Source organism: Triturus cristatus, chromosome 2_2 (genome assembly GCF_964204655.1).
Source record: "Triturus cristatus chromosome 2_2, aTriCri1.1, whole genome shotgun sequence".
Classification (NCBI taxonomy): Eukaryota; Metazoa; Chordata; class Amphibia; order Caudata; family Salamandridae; genus Triturus; species Triturus cristatus.
The window spans coordinates 80949315-80969607 of record NC_140582.1 but is presented as its reverse complement, the minus strand read 5'-3'; the positions used below and the strand labels follow the sequence as shown (position 1 = coordinate 80969607).

General features: G+C 43.9%; 1 protein-coding gene across 1 annotated transcript in view; it reads left to right on the top strand.

The window, feature by feature from the left end:
• Positions 1 to 20293, top strand: part of SPMAP2L (sperm microtubule associated protein 2 like) — a 546678-nt gene that overhangs the window by 278898 nt on the left and 247487 nt on the right. The window contains 1 exon segment of the mRNA XM_085643206.1: positions 16443 to 16565. Coding sequence (XP_085499332.1) covers positions 16443 to 16565 — 123 coding nt within the window.

Genomic DNA, 20293 nt, shown 5'->3' with positions numbered 1-20293 from the left:
AACTTCAGCCCCCAACCAGATCCGACATATCTTGCCAAACGCCTCCCGATCTTATCCAAAGAACCAATGGTAACAGCAGGGCCTATCATCACCCCAGAAGAAACACCCGCTACCATGAAGTCCATCCACTCAGGGGTCTCATCAGACCTCTGCCCCCACCACGCCCACTCCAGAGGACTGCAACACCATCAACGCTTTGCTAATACTCATTCTGAATGCCTCCACCTTTTCCACTATTTTCCCAGATGCTTGGAAATACGCAACTGTCCTCCTTCTTTATACTGAAGGAACCCTCTGCTAACGCTTCAACTTTCACCAACTACAGACTTATCTCCCTTCTACCATTCCCGATCAAGGTCTTAGAAAAAATTATCAACCTCACCCAAAAACTCAACGGCCACCAACTCCTCAACACCACTCAATCTGGTTTCAGACACAACCACAGAATGGAAACTGCCCTCATCGCTGCCACAGATGATATACCCATGACATTCTTTACGGTAATAGGAAAGTGTTATATGGTGTAGCTAGGTTCAATTCATTTTTTAAATGCTTTTGAACATTTTGTGTTGAATAACACACATATTAAAAATAAAGATTGATTTATGGTGTTTTATTCACCTAAATATATATCCCATAGAATCTAAATTGGACCTCTTGCCAGGCCCGAACCTTCCTTTTTAATACATATAAGTCACCCCTATGGTACGCCTGCATAGCCCAGAGAGCAGGGTGCAGTGTATTTAAAAAGTGGGACATGATTTACATGTCCTGGTAGTGAAAAACTCCCAAATTCGTTTTTCACTACTGCAAGGCCTACCTCTCCCATATGATAATATTGGGTTACCTTATTACATTTAACAAGTGATAACTTTTAATTGGGAGGAGGTAGGCAGGCCAAATTTGGTGTCTAAATAACTGTAATTAAAAGCTCTCTTTAGTGGTAAAGTCGGATTCTGAAAATGCCGCCTTTAGAAACTTGCCATTTTCTTGCCCAATCATTTAGTGTCTGCTGCCTGTATCCTGGGTCACATGACTAGGTGTAGTTGGGAATTGGTCTTTGTGTACTGCTCCCAGACAGTTAGACAAAGAAATGCTAGGTGTTGGCAGGATGGGCCACTCTGTGATGTGTCAGTGTGGTAGGTGACAGCTCCTCCCTTTTTTGACACTAGTCTATTGTTATCCCCAGACAATCTGGGGCCAAGTCAGGGAGGCAGGAGATTCCATACACTCTTGAAAGGTGAAAACCTCTAGAAGCTTCTCCTACTTCAAAGTGGGCAACATGTATAAATATTGGACCTCAGACCCCAACTCTTCAGTACACATCTGGACCTGTAGAAGAATCAGAAGGACTGCTGTGCTACTCTGCAAAGCAGAGTGACACTCTACTGCCCTGCTGCCCGAATAAAGCACTGGACCTGCTTCTTGAACCCAGGACCATCAGAGTGACTCCAAGGGCCAGTTGGCTGGCCTCCTGATCAGAAGTCTCAAGGACATAATAGACTTCTTCCCTCTTGAATCCAGCACCAGGACTCAGCCAGCTATGAACCCTGCCCTTCCAAGTGGTGACACCACAGACCAGGACCATTGGAAGTGGGTCTAAAAGCTGCTCTGCCAACCCAATTGTGGTCCCAGCAGAACTGAAGCCTTGAAACCACAGCACGATGCATCACTTCACCAAACTCCAAGACTGGGACTGCTGCATGATTCGTCTCCAGTGCAGGACTTATCGCCACCCGCAGCCTTCCAGGAACCGGTGCTGTGTGACGCATTTTTGATGCAAGCCTTCGCTTTTCAAGCCCCACAATAACTGCACTCTCGACGATGACGCAAGACTTCGCATTGCAAGCTCTGCAGCTTCTTCGGGACCAGCTGATCTGTGACACATCTCGACGCAGGATTTTGTATCGCAAGCCACTCGTCGACGGCATCTTCGATAATGACGCAGGACCTCGCATCACAGCTTCGCAGCTTCTGGAGATCGTCGCTGTGCGACGCATACTTGACATGCAACTTTGCATCGCTCAGTAACTAGGATTTAAAGTACTCTTGTTCAGCGGGCCTAACTGGGTCCCCCTGTAGCCAGCCCACGCTTCATCACAGTCGACCTGTACTTGTGACTTTGTCCCAGGCCAGCGCAACCAGATTTCCACAGCTGGCGCTTTGTGCGTTATGGTGCTGGTTTCACTTAAAACTTTGAACTTGCTCTATCTCTATCTCTTGCTCTATCTCTTATCTCTACTGATTGGATCTTTGCTGTTTTGTTCCTAAATTATTTATAACACTTTACTCTAGTTTTCTAAATTAGTGTTGGATTTTTCTGGTGTTGGATTTCACTTTATTACAGTTTGAAGGGCTTCATAAATACTTTACACATTGCCTTTAAGTTAAGCCTGTCTGCTTTGTGCCAAACTACCAGAGGGTTAAGCACAGAGAATTTGGGGTTTGCTGGGGACTTCATCCTGACAAAGATTGTAGTAGCTGCTTGAATAGAGTTTCACCCCCCAACCAGTATACCTATTTCTTACAGCAACCACCAGAGCCGAGCTCAGCCCTCATGTCACCACTGGAATCCCAGTTTATCATGAGGCACAGAGCACAGATCTCCGTCAAAGTCCAGCAGTTTAAGCGAGCACCCTCACAACCTTTGAAAAGGCTTCTCAAGAGCAGATCTAGCATGGGAATCACTGCATACAGCCCAGGCTGCCAAAGACTTGCTGATTCAATGGATGTTTGTGTTTAGACATGCTGACTGGTACATTCATTCTCTCAACATTCACAAGAATACTCTAGTTTGGCACGATTACTGCTGTCTCCTATCTTCACCACACTGTTAGGGGGAACCTAAGATCTTGCTTTGTAGCGGAACTTGTTTAGCCTATGACACAGTGCCTCATCAGTGCATCGCCCTCTCATTTCCTGACTGTCTAACAGAGACCAGTGGAGCCAGGCATCGAGGTGCCCACAATCAAGTGAGTTGTAGATATTAGACCATCAACTGCCATTGGTCTCTGTCGGTGTGCCAGTGGAGGGTCCTCTTCAGCTGGCATCCGACCTGGTCGGTTTCACCACACACACCTCTCTGGTGGCATCACTCACCATAGTTAATTTCATTGTGGACAACTGAGCCAGCGGGTTATTCTGTCTTCTCCCTAGGTCCGGTCAGAGGGCTCGTACCTAATAAGCATCAAGTGGAGGCTTCCTCGAGTGTTGTGAGCCATGTCTTTATGATGAACCAACACACAGACTTGTTGAACCCTCCAGAGGGGTTCCCTGTATTGGTAGTGTGTGTATGGAAGATTTTTGCCCAACTATCATGGCCCCCACCACCCCCTGTCCTTCTCTTGTTGATGGGCTGTCCAGGCATGGTTCCTCAAGATGGAAGGCTTCTGAAGCAGTCAGCCTGCCTCAAATAGAATGTTGATTTTAGAAGCCAGAGAAAGGACATTTCTTTTTCTCACAATACATTCCCAAAACACTATCACCTGGACTCAGATGCCATGGCACAGGCTTGTTTGGAAGACCGTGGATAGGAATATTTTCATGTAAATTCCCTTCTTCTGCATAGACACGAAGAGACTCCACCCAAATTGGTTTGGTAATACAAGGTGTTAGTAATGGGGGTCTCTAGCTGGCAATGGCTGGCCACTGTCCAAGTAAGGACCCTTCTTCCGAAGTCAGAGTAAGCAGCCTACACCCTTTGATAACCCCTGCTCAACCCTGTGGTAACGTAGCACGAGCAGCTAGGCTTATCTCAGAGGCAGTGTGTGAAGCATTTATGACCATACACAGCAATACAATGAGGAACACTACAAATGGACACCACTCAAGTAGTTATAAAAAATAAGTATATTTATATAGACTTAACACAAGACCAATAACAGTAAAAATCCACAATACTAAGAAAATGCTGCAAGAAATAGTTCAAGGTGCACAAAGTGATGTTCAGTTCAATGCAGTGGTCTCTGCAACCCTTTTACTCACAAGGTATCTGGATTCTGTAGCAAAGCAACAAAAATGTCGCTAAGGAGTTGTAGCGATAAATTTCCTCACGCTAACCAGCGACGCGTTGAATCCTTACCGCAAGGGAGGATGATGCACTGGGTTGAGGGCAGGACAAAGCGACAAACTTCTGCACGCTAAGCCGGTGATGCGATAAAATCTTTGCCGCTAAGGGAGGATGATGCGCCGAGCCTGTTGCGTGTGCGATCTTGCTACGATAAAAGAAAATGGCGCTCCGCGAGGGAGCGACGATCCTGATGCGATGCGGGGAAAATGGCACACCCTCGGCGTCCGCGCTGCGATGAACCTGGTGCGAGGATTTTTGGTTAGCGAGCGCTTTGGGGCACGCTAACAAACAATGCGACAATCTTCGGGTTAGCGAGCGTTTTCAGGCCCGCAGCCCAGTGATACAATAACTTTGGTTAGCGAGCGTTTTGGAACCCGCTGACAGGCAATGCGGTAATCTTCGGGATAGCGAGCACTCTTAGGCCCGCAGACAGCTGATGCGATGCACTTGGGTTAGCGGGCGTTTTGGGGCCCGCTGACAGGTAATGCGATGATCTTCGGGGTTAGCGAGCGTTTTCAGGCCTGCCGACAGGTGATGCGACGATCTCCGGTAGCGAGCGCTCGGCGGCAGCAGAGCGACGATTTTCCTCATGCTCTCCAGCTGCAGCGGCTCGCTAACGGGGGTTAGCGACGATTTTCAGCACTCTTTTCTCAGCAGTAGAGCTAGAGGCCCTGCAACTCACAGGAGCCTCACCTGCAGATAGAAATCCTCGCTGGGAGGAAACAGGAGGCTGGTGGTGGAGTCTGATGTGCCTGAGACTCCTGCAGGAGGCTAGCTCTTTTCTAGCCCTTGGGTGATTGCTGTAGCCAAAAATAAAAGTTCCTTCAAAGTCATTTTCCTCTTCTTCCAAGTCCAGTAGTAACCACTGCAGGCCAGTCCAAGAAACAGCACACAAGCACAAGGACAGTCCTTCTCCTGCAGATTCCTGTAGTTACACGGACAGAGGTTCTTCTTGTTGTCCAGGAGCAATACAAATTGTAGGGGTTTGGGCACAAATATTTATACCCCAAAAGTCTTTGTTCTTAGGAGCCACAAGTCTCTGAACCCAGCCAGAACCAGTTCTGCCCAGCCCTGGAGCACTTTGGTTACCAGGCAGCATCCTTCCTTTCAGAAAGAGGGGGTCTGCCTTCAGACGCACAGTGGGAGGTGGAGCCAGCATTCACCTTACCAGGCACAGCCCTATTCAAGTGCAGGAGCTACCCCACCCCTCACTCCCAGGCAGATCTCTCTATTCATCCTAGGTCTGACTCAGCCTGCCCTGTCCCTCCAAAACCAGACAGCCAATACACATAATAGCAGAGCACACTGGAAGGCTTAGGCAAGAAAGTACCTATACTCTAAAAGTGGTAGTTTCAAACACAGAATATAAAAATAACCTTCACTAAAAGATGTATTTTAATATTCTGAGCTCAGGCATACTAAATTCGTTTTTCTACCATGTTCTGTGGGTCAGTTAGGACTATAGAATGTAATAGCCAAAACCTCCCATTCTGCCCTATGGAGAACAGGTAGCCTTACAGTAGTGAAAAACGAAATTGTGTGTAATTCACTACTAGGACATGCTACACACATTAGAGCATGTCCTACCTTACACATACAATGCACCCTATCATAAGGGTGGTTACAGGATGCCAAGGGAAGGTTCAGGGGCTGGGAAGTGGGTGCACTTCACAGCCAAGATGGCAGTTCTGGACTGCACGCAGACACTGCAGTGGCAGGTCTGAGACACACTTTACAAGCTGCTTCTGTGGGTGGCACAAACCAGTGCTGCAGGCCCACCAGCAGCATTCGGTTTACCAGCCCTGGGCACACACAGGCCATGCTACTAGGGACTAACAGGTAAACCAAATAAGCCAATCATGGATGTACCAATTCACATGTCATCTTTACAAAGGGAGCATTCGCGCTGTGGCACTGAATGGCAGTGGCACAGCGCCCAGAGCAGCGAAAAATGGAAGGGAGACTCACGCCAATGGTGCCAGGTCTAACACAAGGACATATTTAAAAGACGAGGAATATACAAAGGTGTAGTATCTATTATAGGAAATAGCTTTGTTACTTTGTAAATGTTGGTTCTAGTGTATTGCTTCCTCTACAAATTCTGTATAGCCAACTCGCCTCCCCCATCAAATACTTTACACCCCACTGAGCTAGAAAACTCCGTGAACTAAAGGAGAAGGGCAGCACTTTTGTGGTAGGGTATTATGCCACAACAGAAAGATGGCCCCAAATATATAAGAGATATAGTAAGATAACGTATCTGAAATCAAAAACAGCAATAAAAGGGGAGGTACTTAGAACAGCATTTCACGACCCACTGGTGGTTAACGAAAGTCCAAGCAACGAATAAAGATGTTTTTAAATTCTGTATTTATCTTTTCACATTTGCTGCTCTTGAAAGTCAGAGGTCAATTGTCAGCCAGTGTCTCTCTGAGAAATTGGCTTATTTTCTTAACATGGGGATTGGTGTTTACAAACCCCTCTTACTTTGTACTCAAGGAGAGCAACGTAAAGTGAATTATGGGACACTCTTGCTGAAATATAGGGAATACAAAAGGAAAGGTTGTAGGATGTCATTTTTTGTAACTCAAAACAACTTGTAAATACCTGTAAATGAACTGTACACATTCGGCAGTTAGGAAACAAAAATGAAGCATAGTTTTTGTAATTCTGAAATGTGATGGAAACAAAGATTTTAATTGGATCAAAACAAGTTAAGACACTTTACTTAATGATGCACAAATGATAAATATTCATTGAACCAATTTCCACACATTATTATTTGTGTGCAATATAGTTTTATCACTAAAACTGTATGCGTATGCACATTTAGTGGCCATTTCAATGAAAAATGTGCCATTGGTAGATGACAGGGCGCACCGCACAAGGCTTTCGTTATGTTAAAAAAATCCCCCGCCTCATGTTCATTAAAGATAGGTGGGTCACAAACGTTTGCTGTTCTACAAATTAGGTCTGGGATGTAAAAAGTTTGGGAAGCACTGTCTTCGAATGTTGAGGGGTTTTAAACTACCTTGTTGTTCTGATTTCTTCATTTCGTCAGTTACATTGCTGTTGTGCTAGAGTGGTAATAAAAGGGAATGCACTACATCAGGGGAGAGGAGTTGGCCTAACTGCTAGGGTGGTCGACCTCGAATCTGGGGAACTGGGTTTGAGTCTCGGCAATGATGCTGAACATCCTGTGATTATGGGCAAATCACTTAATCTCCTTGTGCCTAACAAAAAAAAGTTAATGTGTCCTCATGTAAGGCAACTGGTGCTATGTAAAGCGCTCTGACACCCAATACCTTCGGGTCAAGTTCGCGCTATATAAAACTCTGGAAAAATATATATGTATACATTATGAGCTTTGTATAGGAGCTGGACTGTTGTGTTCAGTTTTCCTAATGCTTGAGCACCATTTCGGTATTTTTGAGCGCTTTACAAAAGCTGGTGGCATAACATAACATAAATCTTCAGAGAAAGTAACATATTCATATTCATCAAAACCATGGTTGCGGGTGCTACCAAGCCCTTTAGTGTATATCTTGCTTACAAACAAAAAGTAGTCTGCAGCATCACAGACAATTATTCCATTGTTATTTTATGATGCCTTGAAAGCCTAGGTTATCCTGATGCAGCCTTATCTAGTAGTTATAATTATTTTATGATTCGTAATACCATAAAGTAGGGATTTTCTCACTGTGAATCTTTTTGTGAGCATCTGAATGCACTTTGTCATTGAACGTCTTTTCCATCCCTACCGCGCCTATCTCCGAACTCAAAATTCAGGCCCTTATAATGTTTAAACAAATAAAGCCTGCCATGGGAATCAACATCCAGAGTCATAACTGAATGTAAGATTTTGTTGATCCGTCTATTCCTGTCGTTCCTGTCACTGAAGGTTACTTTCAGTGCTGTGCGAGAAGTTTAAGGACTTAAAACACATATAAATATATGGTCCACATTTTTCTGTTTTTCCTAGCTTTTTAAAATACATCTTTGTGTGACTCCCACTGCTTCTCTTAAAATATGTGTAGCCATCAATTAAGCTGTAATGCGACTGCGTCATATCTGTTCATTACCAGTTAACGACCTACAACAAAGAGAAATGCAATTTACAGCCTTTCTTGCTCTTTGTTAAACGCCCTTGAGGGGAACCAAGGCCCCTCGCGTCCTCCCTGAAACCTACATTGTGTCTCTTAAGCTCCCTTTTTAGGTCTCGCCTACGCAGCGCGCATGCACTGCATAGGAAAGAGACCTCTTGAAATCGATTCAGCTTTGCAGGCAAAAACGTGCACGCGTTGCATTGCTTTCAATGCAACGCGTGCACGTCGGGCGATTCCCTTGCTGGAGCGAGCGGTGCCATGTGTTATTAATTCTTGCGCTCGCTCCAGCAAGGGAAACGCTGCCTGCTCTCGGCCGCACTCCCCCTCAGCCCCTACTTGCGCGGCGCGCGTGCTTGTTTAGTTGATGTTGCGAAGGCCACCTCATTGTGAGACATCCAGGAGGGTGACATTGTGGGTTAGGCGAAACTGCAGTAAACTTTAACTTGTAACTTCTTGGCAGTTGACGGCTTGTCCATGGGTCTATGGTGGTTCTTCCATGGTGTGTCAATTAGCGAAGGTTTGCGTGATGGGACTGAGAAGGACTATACATCCCAGAGTGTCCGGCAGTTTCTAGTGATTAGTGAATGTCTTCAGGATCTGCTAGGCGCCAGTTACTCTTCTTGGAATGGCATCTGCTGTGTAATGCGCCTTTACTGCAGCCTGCCAACACTTTCAGCTCACATCGACGGCTACATTAGAGCGCCTTAACTAAATATAAGAGAAATCCCGGGACGCTGGCTGCCTTCCAAGCCTCTAACTGGATCTATTTCCTTCCTGGAGCAGGGCATTACTCATGCAGTAAATCTGCAATGGATATAATTCCCAACCTCGGGTGCGCATTCATCTTCTCATCTCGCATACTGTATACATCCCCGCGCGGCTGAGCTGCTAGTCTGGCAATAATGAAATGAGACTCGCATTATTGGTCTCACATTAGGTTTGTTCATAGGAGACAAGTGGTATTAATCATAGATATCCATAGCAGGAGGAGCAGGCAGCAATGCGCAAGATGTATTCATTACTGGGGGAAGGAAAGCATGTCAGAGGAAGGAGGGCTGCGCAGTATGTCGATGCACCTAAGCGAAGGAGCTCAAAGGGCCCTCTGCAACGCTGCACATGTGCTCTACTTCTTCACAGGCTGGACTGTCTCTTTTGTGATTAGAGAAACCTTCAGCTTTGCAGCTTAAGGGACATTATTTCATACTGCTCTGGTAAACCAGATAGAAATTAAAAATGGCAGGTAGCAGCTGGCACGCAACCAAAATCAATTGTCATCAATTGTCAGGGGTCATAGAAAGGGCACGGTTGGAACTGTCTATTATTCATATTCCCAGATGATTTTGTGAGGTTTTGTGGATGCACACAGCGAGCAATGGGAACTGCTCAACGTTTCCTAATGCTACTAGCTGGGTTCTCCTCTTAGTCGCTATCCAGTTATATTTTCCGGCTTTGCAAAATTGGCGAAGAGTTGTTTTTGTGACGCAGCAGGTATTTGTATCCATGCACTGACCGCAGACACCCTGAAACTATGACACTTACCTCCTATTTGTAACCAACAATCAGTGCCTGAGAAATGGATCAAACCTGATCCAGAAGAGTTGAAAGGTTCATATTACAGTGTGAATTTGTGATGAGTCATTCTGCCTCCCCGAGAAGGCTGCCACTTCCAGATAACCCTCAGGCGATTCTACAAAGTGGACCTCAGGCTGATAGAAGTCAAGACTGAACTGGCCACACCTAGCTCTGTGTTCTCAAGAGAGATGCAGTGGCTTAGATGCCCACCTATCCTTTAGCGGCCCTTGCAGTATCATTATAACAAGCTCCAGGTTCCATCTCTTTAGGAGAATGGATAAACTGAAGCTAGGTTACTGTGGCAGACACGCATACGTGCCCACTTGTCCCCTGAGAACGGTGAGCTTCAGAAAGATATTTTGGATTGAGTATTGTTAGATAGTGAACTCACACCTCACCTTCAGCTCAGGCTCAGTTAGAAAATTGGAAAGCATTAGGTACAGATTCGGAACTTAGAGTTTGGGCTTCTATCTGAACACTTTAGAGTTGACATGATTTGCATGTGCACATGCCTGAAAGGTTTCAGCGCTCCGTCCATCATCTCCTTGTGTTTGCTTTGTTCGCTGTAAGTTGACCGGGTGTGCCCAGACGTGGGCCCCTTGTGGGCCCCTTGCTCACTTTGCCACTGGATTCAAGCTAGCCTGGCTAATGAGGGCTATTAGCCCGAAACCGGTCCTAGGATGCTTATTTCTGGTCCAGGGATGACATGGCTTGGCAATTCGGTCTGGACTGTTCCCATGAGGCCCAGGGTAAAGACTGATTTGCATATAGCTGTGTCTGAACTGGGGTGGCGAAGTGAGCTAAAGAACGATGATGGATTCAATGCAGATCTGTGACTGGGGGTGAGTGCCTGAAAAGTTTCAGCGCTCCGTCCATCATCTCCTTGTGTTAGCAAAATAAAGCAGCCAGGAATTATAGTCTTTTAAAAAATATATATTTATTGATATTTTAATGCAAAACATACAGAAAAAGCATAAAAAGCATATCTTTGCAGATTTCACGTTAACCATGTTAACAATATACAGATTCATGAAGACAAACAAAAACAAGCATTGGCATAGCCAACAGGTCTTGCTTTTGGGACCTTATAAGTATTTAGTTATGCAGCACTATATCCTTGGTGCAACAACATCAACTGTTGCATGGCTAAACACTTATAAGGTCCCAAAAGCGAGACCTATTGGCTATGCCGATGCTTGTTTCTCCCAAGTTTCACTCACTCTCAGTCCTTTTGTGGCTTGTATTTCCACTAATTCAGCTTTCACCCTTCTGTGTATATGGCGAAAACCACTGCAGTCTGTAACACCCTGCACTGTTGATGCTGCTGTGAAGGAACCATACTGAAAGAGGGGAAGAGCATACCCTTAAAGAGAGAGAAAAGCGCAACAGGCCCAATAGAAACAATAGTCTGTCATCCCCAGAAGGATTAGAATGTGAGCAAGTAACAGTCATTATCGAACAGTAGAGAGTATTTAATTTCTTATAATACATGATCATACAATCACTCTTCCCATGAACCTCTTAAATCCTTGGGTTTTGCTTTTTCATAGAAAGAAATAGTGCGGTTGCGGACATGAGGAATAAATACAGAATATGTAGTGGGAAACTAAACACACCAAAGAGCAGTTAATAATTTGTTTCAAAACATATTGAAATAATTTTAATGTGAGTAAAAAAATTAGAAAGTGCTATAGCTAAGAATGACTAGTAACAGGCCCAGAAATCTTTTCTTTCCTGTTAAATAAACTACGTTAAAAAGAAGAACATATGGCCATAAATCCCTCCTTTCACTGTTCATTTTGGAGAAAAAAAACAGAACATAAGATCAAAAAACCAGTTCTTGTTTTCTCTGACCTCAGCTGCAGGGATGTTCTGTGACCTGACTTTCGCCTTGCATTATGACATCACAACTCATTTTTAATAACTTATTACAGTTAAATAGCGAAGTCATTTTATTATTACAGTGTCTCGGCTGGGGTTTGTCGTCAATCCGCATTTGTACTGCAGACAGGAAAGATTAGGGTACAATAAACCAAGAGTAGTCAATGCCTTAATTCTACTCGATGGGCTGACCCAATCACAGTATTCCATAGTGGCTGCTGTCCTTTATTCCCAGGGTGGAAGAACAGATAATTATCACTCTGCAGATTCATTATCACTTCCCTGCCCTGATAGGCGCTATGTGGTTCACATGGTATTTTAGAAGGCTCATCCTCACATTAATACCCATTATTGGTGTCTTTCGTACATCTAACTGCCGTATGACATTTAAAATACATGGAAGCCTGCAATCCCTGTATAAAACTCTTTCTCTAATTTCCCTATTTATAGGTGACCTTTGACACACTCAGTCTCCTGTAATAAAGAAATGGCAGTAGCTGCTTAACTGTAATAATGTATTACAATTTGTTCTGAGGTCACATTGCCTGCTGCCAGAGCCCACAGCTGAGGAGAAAGGCAGGTCACAGAGCATAAATAAAGATGCACTTTAAACATTGAAAACAGAACTTTGGTCTTCCCTTCTGGCCTGTTTTTGTAGACAAACAGAGAAATGCTGAAATGAGAATTTTATGGAGATATTTTTTATATTTTCCATTGATATGAAAGACATAACCCCTCTTCATGCTTCTACACATTCTGAGCTACAGCCTTTTTTTCTTAAATCTTAAATATTACTTGTATTGGACTGACTCTAATATATATTTTTTGCAACAAATTTCTCACTGCTTTTCAGTGTGCTTAATTATGCACTATAGATTCCTATTGTATTTTTAATGTTTGCAAATATCTTATCTCTTTCATATGAAAGAACATAGCACCAGGAATGTTAGTGGTTTGTGGGAAGGGTTATGGTGTGACCACATGTTATAAGGAATAAAATACCCCTCTGCTGTACATTATATACAAATATTGCATGTTACCTCAGAGTTAAATTTTTAGAAATGGGGGACTCTAGTTGGCAGTGGTATACACCCTGTCCAAGTAGGGACCCTTTTTTCTATTCAGGATAAGGGAGTTACATACTCAGATAACCCCTGCTTACCCCAAGGTAGCTTGGCACAAGCAGTCAGGCTTATCTCAGAGACAATGTATAAAGTATTTGTACATAACACACAGTAACACAGTGAAAACACTACAAAGGGACGCCACACCACTTTAGAAAAATAAAGTATCTTTATCGAAACCAAACAAGACCATATGAATTTTAAAATGTTTCAAGCAGTTCTATCCATAGAACTCTATGGATGCCGTGATTTTACACAATGTACCTCAAGTGCGTCAAAATACACAAGGCAAAACAGCCACAGAGGAGCCAAGCACAGCTATGCATTGGTTCCTGAGTCCTTGGGGAGGCGATGTGTCAGTTCTGCTGCACGCAGGAGAAGTGTTGCATCGAATCAGGACTATAGGGGGAAGCGAGGCATCAATTCCAAGATGGTTTTGGTCTGCGCGTGATGCATCAGAGATGCGCGGCACACAGGTGCGATGCGTGGAAATCCGGATGCGCTGGAGATCGATGCGGCAGTGGTCAAGAGGCGCTGCGTCGGTCAACAGGCGCTGCGTCGCTTACTTCAGTCACGGTCTCACGATCCGTCGATCTTGTCAGCCGCACAGTAGGGCCTGCATTGGAAATAGTGCAGTGGTCTTTGACTTCAGAGACCGGTGTGCTGACCACGGGCGGCAGCGGTTTCTCCGGCTGTGGACAGGGGCTGCGTTGATTTCTTCAGCCGCACGGCGTGTGTGTGGAAATTTCTCCCACACAGGGGTGTTGTGTCAGAAAAACAGGCACTGGAAGGGCGATGCATCGATTTTGATGGTTTCCAGTAGATCTTTGCAGCAGGAACAACTTCCACAGGCCCAGAACTGGAAATGGCACCACTTGGCAGGTCAGAACTTCCAGCAGTGGAGTTCAGGGATGCTGCAGGTGAAGTCTTAGCTGTCCCTGAGACTTCTAAACAGGATGCAAGCACACACAAGCCCTTGGAGAAACTTCACAAACAGAATACACAGCAAAGGTCCAGTCCTTTTCCTCTCCAAAGCAGAAGCAGCAACTGCAAGCCAACCCAGCAAAGCAAAACACAGAAAAAGGGGCAGTAATCCTCCTCACACATCTTCAGCTCATCTCCTTGGCAGAGGTTCCCCTTGATCCAGAAGTGTTCTGCAGTCTGGGGTTTTAGGTCCAATACGTATACCCCTTTTGACCTTTGAAGTAGGCATTCTTCAAAGAAATGTCTTTGTAGTGCACAGGTTCTTGTTCTGCCTGGTCTTTACTCCAGACACACTCCAGGTGGGTGGAGAAAAGCATTGTGAGAGGCATTGTGAGAGGCCAGGCACATCCCTAGTCAGGTACAGGTGACAGCTCCTCCCACCATTCTAGCTCAGGAAGGCCCATCAGCCTCTGCTTGGCTTCTTTGAGCCCAAAATCCGGCAGAATATTCTACAGGCTACGATTTCATCCAGACTGCATTATGGCAACTCCCTATATCTGGGTGCTAGCAAATCCTGTATTCAGCGCCTTCAGAGAATACAAAACGTAGCAGCCCGTACTCTGCTGGCTCTTCCGAAATCATGTTCATTGTCTAAGTTTTTACCTAAGCTACACTGGCTACCGGCAGAAAAAAGAATCCAGTTCAAGACATTATGTGTTGCACACAAAATCTTGACTCAACAAGCTCCTCCGGCCCTAGCAGACTTGCTAACACCATATGTTCAGAGCCGTCTCTTACGGTCAGCTGACCAAGGGTTGGCATGTAACCCCAGAGTATTAATATCCAGAGCTGGTGGCCATTCTTTTAAAGTTTTAGCGACCAAACTCTGGAACTCCCTTCTGATTGCTATTAGAGGGCTCCAAGATCACCTAGCGTTTCGGAAAGACATAAAGACCTGGGGCCCGATTCACAGAATTAACTTAAGACAAAATCCTAAACTTACTACTTTGTGGTATTCACATAATGCACTTACTACTTTTGGTATTCACAGAATGCACTTACTACTTTTGGTATTCACAGAATGGATTTACGACTACTAACTTTACGTCCGCACTCGGGCCGGAATTTCCGGCCCAGAGGCGGAGCTTCTGGCCCGGAGGCGGTGCTTCCGGCCCGGAGGTGGGGATTCCGGCCGGTGGCAGAGATTTAGCCATGGCCGAAATCTCCACCTCCGGCCCAGAAGCTCCGCCTCCGGGCTGGAAGCTCCGCCTCCGGGCGTAAAGTTAGTAGTCGTAAATCCATTCTGTGAATACCAAAAGTAGTAAGTGCATTCTGTGAATACCAAAAGTAGTAAGTGCATTCAGTGAATACCACAAAGTAGTAAGATTAGGATTTTGTCTCAAGTTAATTCTGTGAATCGGGCCCCTGGCTCTTCCCGGCGTAACTTTCTCTCCTTGTCCTGGGTTGTCACTAATTACTGGTGTTTTGGGTAGCGCTGGGACGCCCCGTCACTGGGGCAGCTATGCGCTGTACAAATCCGCTAATAATAATAATAATAAGCCTGGTGATGGGCCATCAGGACATGCAGGGTATACCTCTACTCTCTTTGTGTGACTGTCTAGAGTGAATGCACAAACAGGCCCCTGTCAGTCTAAACCATACGTTGATTCAACAGGCAGGCAGAGGCATTAGATGGTTAAACAAGAAACTGTTTGAAAGTGGCCTTTTCAAACACATAATTTAAAAAAACACTTTTGCTAAAAGATGTGTTTTTAAATTCTGAGCTCAGAGAGCCCAAACTCCAAATTTCCAGCTGGTTCCAATTGAAAGTTAGCCTTGCAAAATGTTACAAGACAGCTGCAATAATAGCCAATGGGAGAGCTAGTCCTTGCAATAGTGAAAAACTAAACTGGCAGTCTTTCACTATCAGGACATGTAAAACACACCAGTACATATTACCTTTCACATACACTGCACCCTGCCCACCGGGGTACCTTGGGCCAATCCTAGGGGTGTAGTAAAAGGGAAGGTGAGGGCCTGGCAAGTAGGTGCACTTGCGATGTTGACATTGCAGTTTACAACTGCACTCATAGATACTGCAATGGCAGGCCTGAGACAAGTTTACAGGGCTACTCATGTGGGTGGCACAACCAGTGCAGCAGGCCCACTAGTAGCATTTAATTTACAGGCCCTGGTCACACATAGTACACTTTACTAGGGACCTAAAAGTAAATAAAATATATCAATCATGGAGAACCAGTCAGAATCACAATTTACACAGAAAGGATATGCCCTTTAACACTGATTAGCAGTGGTAAGGTGCCCAGAGTCCTTAAAGCCAACAAAAACAGTCTAGAAAAATAGGAGGCAAAAGGCAAAAAATCAGGAGAGAACCCTGCAAAAAGGGCCATGTCCAAAATCCTTGACCTTATAAAGGAGCTTGGCCTTTAGCCTAGTTCCTCTATATGGTCATGGAATCCCTTAGTGACTTGCAATATCCCTGTAATGTACAGCAGGGAGTACTGTATTCTATATATAACTACTTTTTAACTATTTCACAAATTCATGGTCTGCTGCCACTTTCATAGCTGGTTACAACATGAGAACATGTTATGAGAACATATCAAATGTAGCATCTCACCAGATTACATAAATAATGCATATATACATTAACAGCTCGTTTTTCTTTGCTTGTTTTAAGAACTATGATAAATAACACATTTGGCCACACTTTATATTAATGGTGTTTTTCATCTCGGACCAAAGGCTTCCTTTTCAGAATGGCTGGCGAAGTGCCTCTGAGAGAATTCCATGTATGGATTTACCCTCTGATCGAATATTAAGGCTGGCAGAACCCAAAAAACGATTTGAAACACCCACGGAACAAAGGTAAAAAGAGGGCGAATTTACCCTGCAATGTTTTCAAGATTGTACTGGGAGGAGTAAAATCTTGTACGTTCAATGCCAGATTTAAGCCCACATGAACAGGAGAGCAAAAAAGAAGGAGGTGTTATCCTCTTTAGGGTAAACTTCATTGAATAATACTGTGCCTGCCTTTGCATTGTGCATTCTTTAAAATGGCATCCTAGACTTTTTAAACAAAAGACCTAAATATCCTTTGTGTATACTTTAAAACGTATTTTAAATTTGGTTAATGTATTAATTGTTCATTTGAATTGGTAAGTTTACCAGTTAAACATTAATTGAAAGTTGTTGTGTGATGTGTAGATTGAGGAGTTTTTTTTTAGTTAACAAAGCTTTATTAGATAAAATACAGATATACAGAATTATATATTACTTCAGAATGAGAAATCAAGTTATGAAATATACATTAAACCAAAAAAGCCAAAATATCTAGTACTTAATACAAATGTAGAATTACAAGATTTGTTTTGACCATGCAAAAACCATTGTTGACCAGTATTGTAGCACAAAATGGTGGGGATGTTCTGCATTTCAAGGACGGGTCCTCCCAGTCTCCAATAACAAACAAATATTTTTGGCTCTTGAGGTGAATGGGGTTAACCTGGAGTGTGCAGCCCCTGTTGTTGACTGACTTGATACAACAAGACTGATGCTGTTGGCTAGAACTAGACCTAGAACTAGACCTAGCAAATAGGAATGTCTTTCCTACTTCCCTTCTCACCACTCACACTTGAACAGTTTGCCTTGGAAGTAAAAATGCCAAATGAAAAGAGACTGAATGAACCAGGCGCCTGATTCACAAACTCACTTTCGTCCATAAACCGATCTATACAGTCGAAAATGGCTCCCTTCACGGTGTGGATCAGGAATATCATGGAAAGAATATCATGTGGTCACAATATCTCAACCAGAATATGGAGAACAAAGTATTGACAGACAAGTATGTATAGATTCTCTATACCTAACTTCACATATATGTTACCTTGATGAAATGTACATATAGCTTCAAGGTGGAGTTACGAATGGTAAATCTATACCACCTTGATAGTTTAGCTTTCGTTATTTTGGTTCCGATATTGTTGCCATTAGATATTCCTCTGCGATATCCCACACTACGACCTCCATTTATGCTGGCAGGTATCCACAAATGGTACTGATAAGCTCTAAATGCATTGACCTACTTTGTAATTACATGTGCATTGGACACACCTATTTGGAAAGGCTACACTCCTAGCCTAGTTGGAGTGGGCAGAGGGCACTGTGGCGTCAGTATGTTTGTGGTTTTTCTGTTGAGCGCTTAGAGACCGGCGGTGATAGGCGCTATATAAAAACCCTATAACATAACATAACATAACATGACAATGCCCAGCTCATCGGACTTCCCAAGTGTCACCTTGTGTTTTTTAAAGTAGTTTTACACATTGCCGCATCTGAGTGTGCTGAACATAGCTTATCACTCAGGAGCAAAATGTATTGCTTTTCAGAACCTTAACTTTCAGAAAAATACACACAAAATGATCTTTCTTAGGACATGCACCGAAATTTTGGCAGTCCCTCCCATCATACAATAAAAGCGCACTCTCTTCAAAAATCTTTAAGGATAAACTAAACCAACATTTACTAAATAAACCTAACCTGTCCCTACCTTCCCTGACTGTGCAACTTGGCTCTTTTTTTATTTTTTTCCCTCCAATGTTTTACACCTCCTGATCAATCCTTTGTGTTTCTGATTGTGAAATGTAGACTGAAAACGTGTAAACAGTTTTTGTCATCCTTTGGGTTTAGACAGGGCTATATTAATAACTAAGGGCTAGATGCAGGAAAGTCATGATTAGTGATTTCCTAATTGTGATTTCCTGTGAAAAGCTATTAGGAAATCTGTATTTTTAATATATGAAACTGTTTTCAGTTTCATTAGCAATTCCTAGTAGGTCCCATATAGACCTACCTCATGAATATTAATGAGGCAGGTCGTAATTTGTGACCCTTTAGGAATCTCAGCCATCACAGAGATGGTGGCCTGCTGGGGTCAGCAGACCACCACGTCTGTGATTGCTTTTAAAGAAAGCAATCTTTTAAAAAAAATTTAAATGCAGCCCGTTTTCCTTTTAAGGAACACAGGATGCATTAAAAAAAGAAATAAAATGAAACTTGGAAGTTAGATTTTTTAAGAGTATGCAGTGGTCCGTGGGACCAGACCATGCTCGTAAAAAATATTTTAGCAAACATTTTCAAAGGGTAATGGGTCCCTTGTGAATGGGTTACCACCAACTTTCAATTGGCGGTAAATTGAGAAGGTTTTGCGACTACATTTCAGTCACAAAACATTCGTACATACCAGTCCAATTCCGTATTTGTGAGGGACGCTATCAATTTGCGCCTTTCAAATACCGAATCGCAAAACTCAAATCGCTATTCGGAAACATGTTACCAAATCGCAATTTGGGTTTTGTACATCTCAACAAGCATTTCAGCGGTTTCAAATGGACTGATTCAGTGAAATGGGTCATATGCGACTTCAAAAATGCTTTGTACATCTAGCCCTTATTAACCCCTTCAGTGCCCCGCCCTTTCCCCGCCCTGTGCCGGGCGTTACATTAGAGGGCGGGGTTCATGACGAGATAGTCTCGTCATGGGCACAGCGCAACCGTGCTCCATGACGAGACTATCTCGTCATGGGCACTGAAGAGGTTAAACTTAACTAAGCTGTGCCACAACCGCATGCATTAAGTGTGGAATGGGCGTGCAAAGGGGTAGCTCAAACGCCCACATGCTTGTGAGTTTGTGGGCATTCACAAACACCTCTCTGACCCTTTCCCACTCTTGAAATTATTGGAGTGGAGATTTGTACCACAAAAAGGCTGAAGAAAATTCCCTCCCAGCTAGGGAATGGGAACGGAAAACCCTTAAATGTCCGGTGGGTGTAGGCCAAATGATTTGTACACAACGAAAAATGTTTTCCTCCTGGAGAAGAAAATGAAACAAAATGTGCTGTTGCACGGTAGGCTGCCTTTCCCCAACGCGTAATTGTACAGTGTGTGGAGCTCTAGAGTTGGGAACAGGGGCCACACAGAAACATCACAAGACACTGCTAACAGTACTCCAGAAAACTTGTGACTAGCACACTATTCCAGGCATACTGCTACCAATGTTGGTGAATTTCAAAAAGTAGTCAATCTGCACCCATATGTAGAAGTACATTTAAGGGTGCAGAGTTGTTATTCGTTTGTGAATTCACTGCGAGGTGTTTGATTGGGAGCCTGATTTAGAGTTGACTATAAGAGAATTAAATGGGTGTAGTGTTGCTCACCTGGGGCAGGAAGAGGATTGTTGAGTTTTTTAGTGTCTGGTGCAGGGGACACAGGGTTAACATGATAGATGAAGGGAAGATCCACATTAGTGCAGTAAAACATTAGCTGTCTGCAGCAGTAGAGGCCAGATAGCCAAGGAAAATCTTGAAATAAACTGGAATCTAAAGTAAAATTTATAGTGTGATGTGGAATGCCAGAGGACTGAACAAGTATTTTAAGACGCTTGTTGTGCACCATATCTAATAGGATGAGACACTCAGACAGCGTCCTTTCAAGAAACACATAGGTGCCGATCACGATCCGGCAAAAACCGGGTACGAACCGTCGGACGGAGCATAATCTCCGTCCGACGCGTACCCGGTCGTCAATTTTTACAAACAA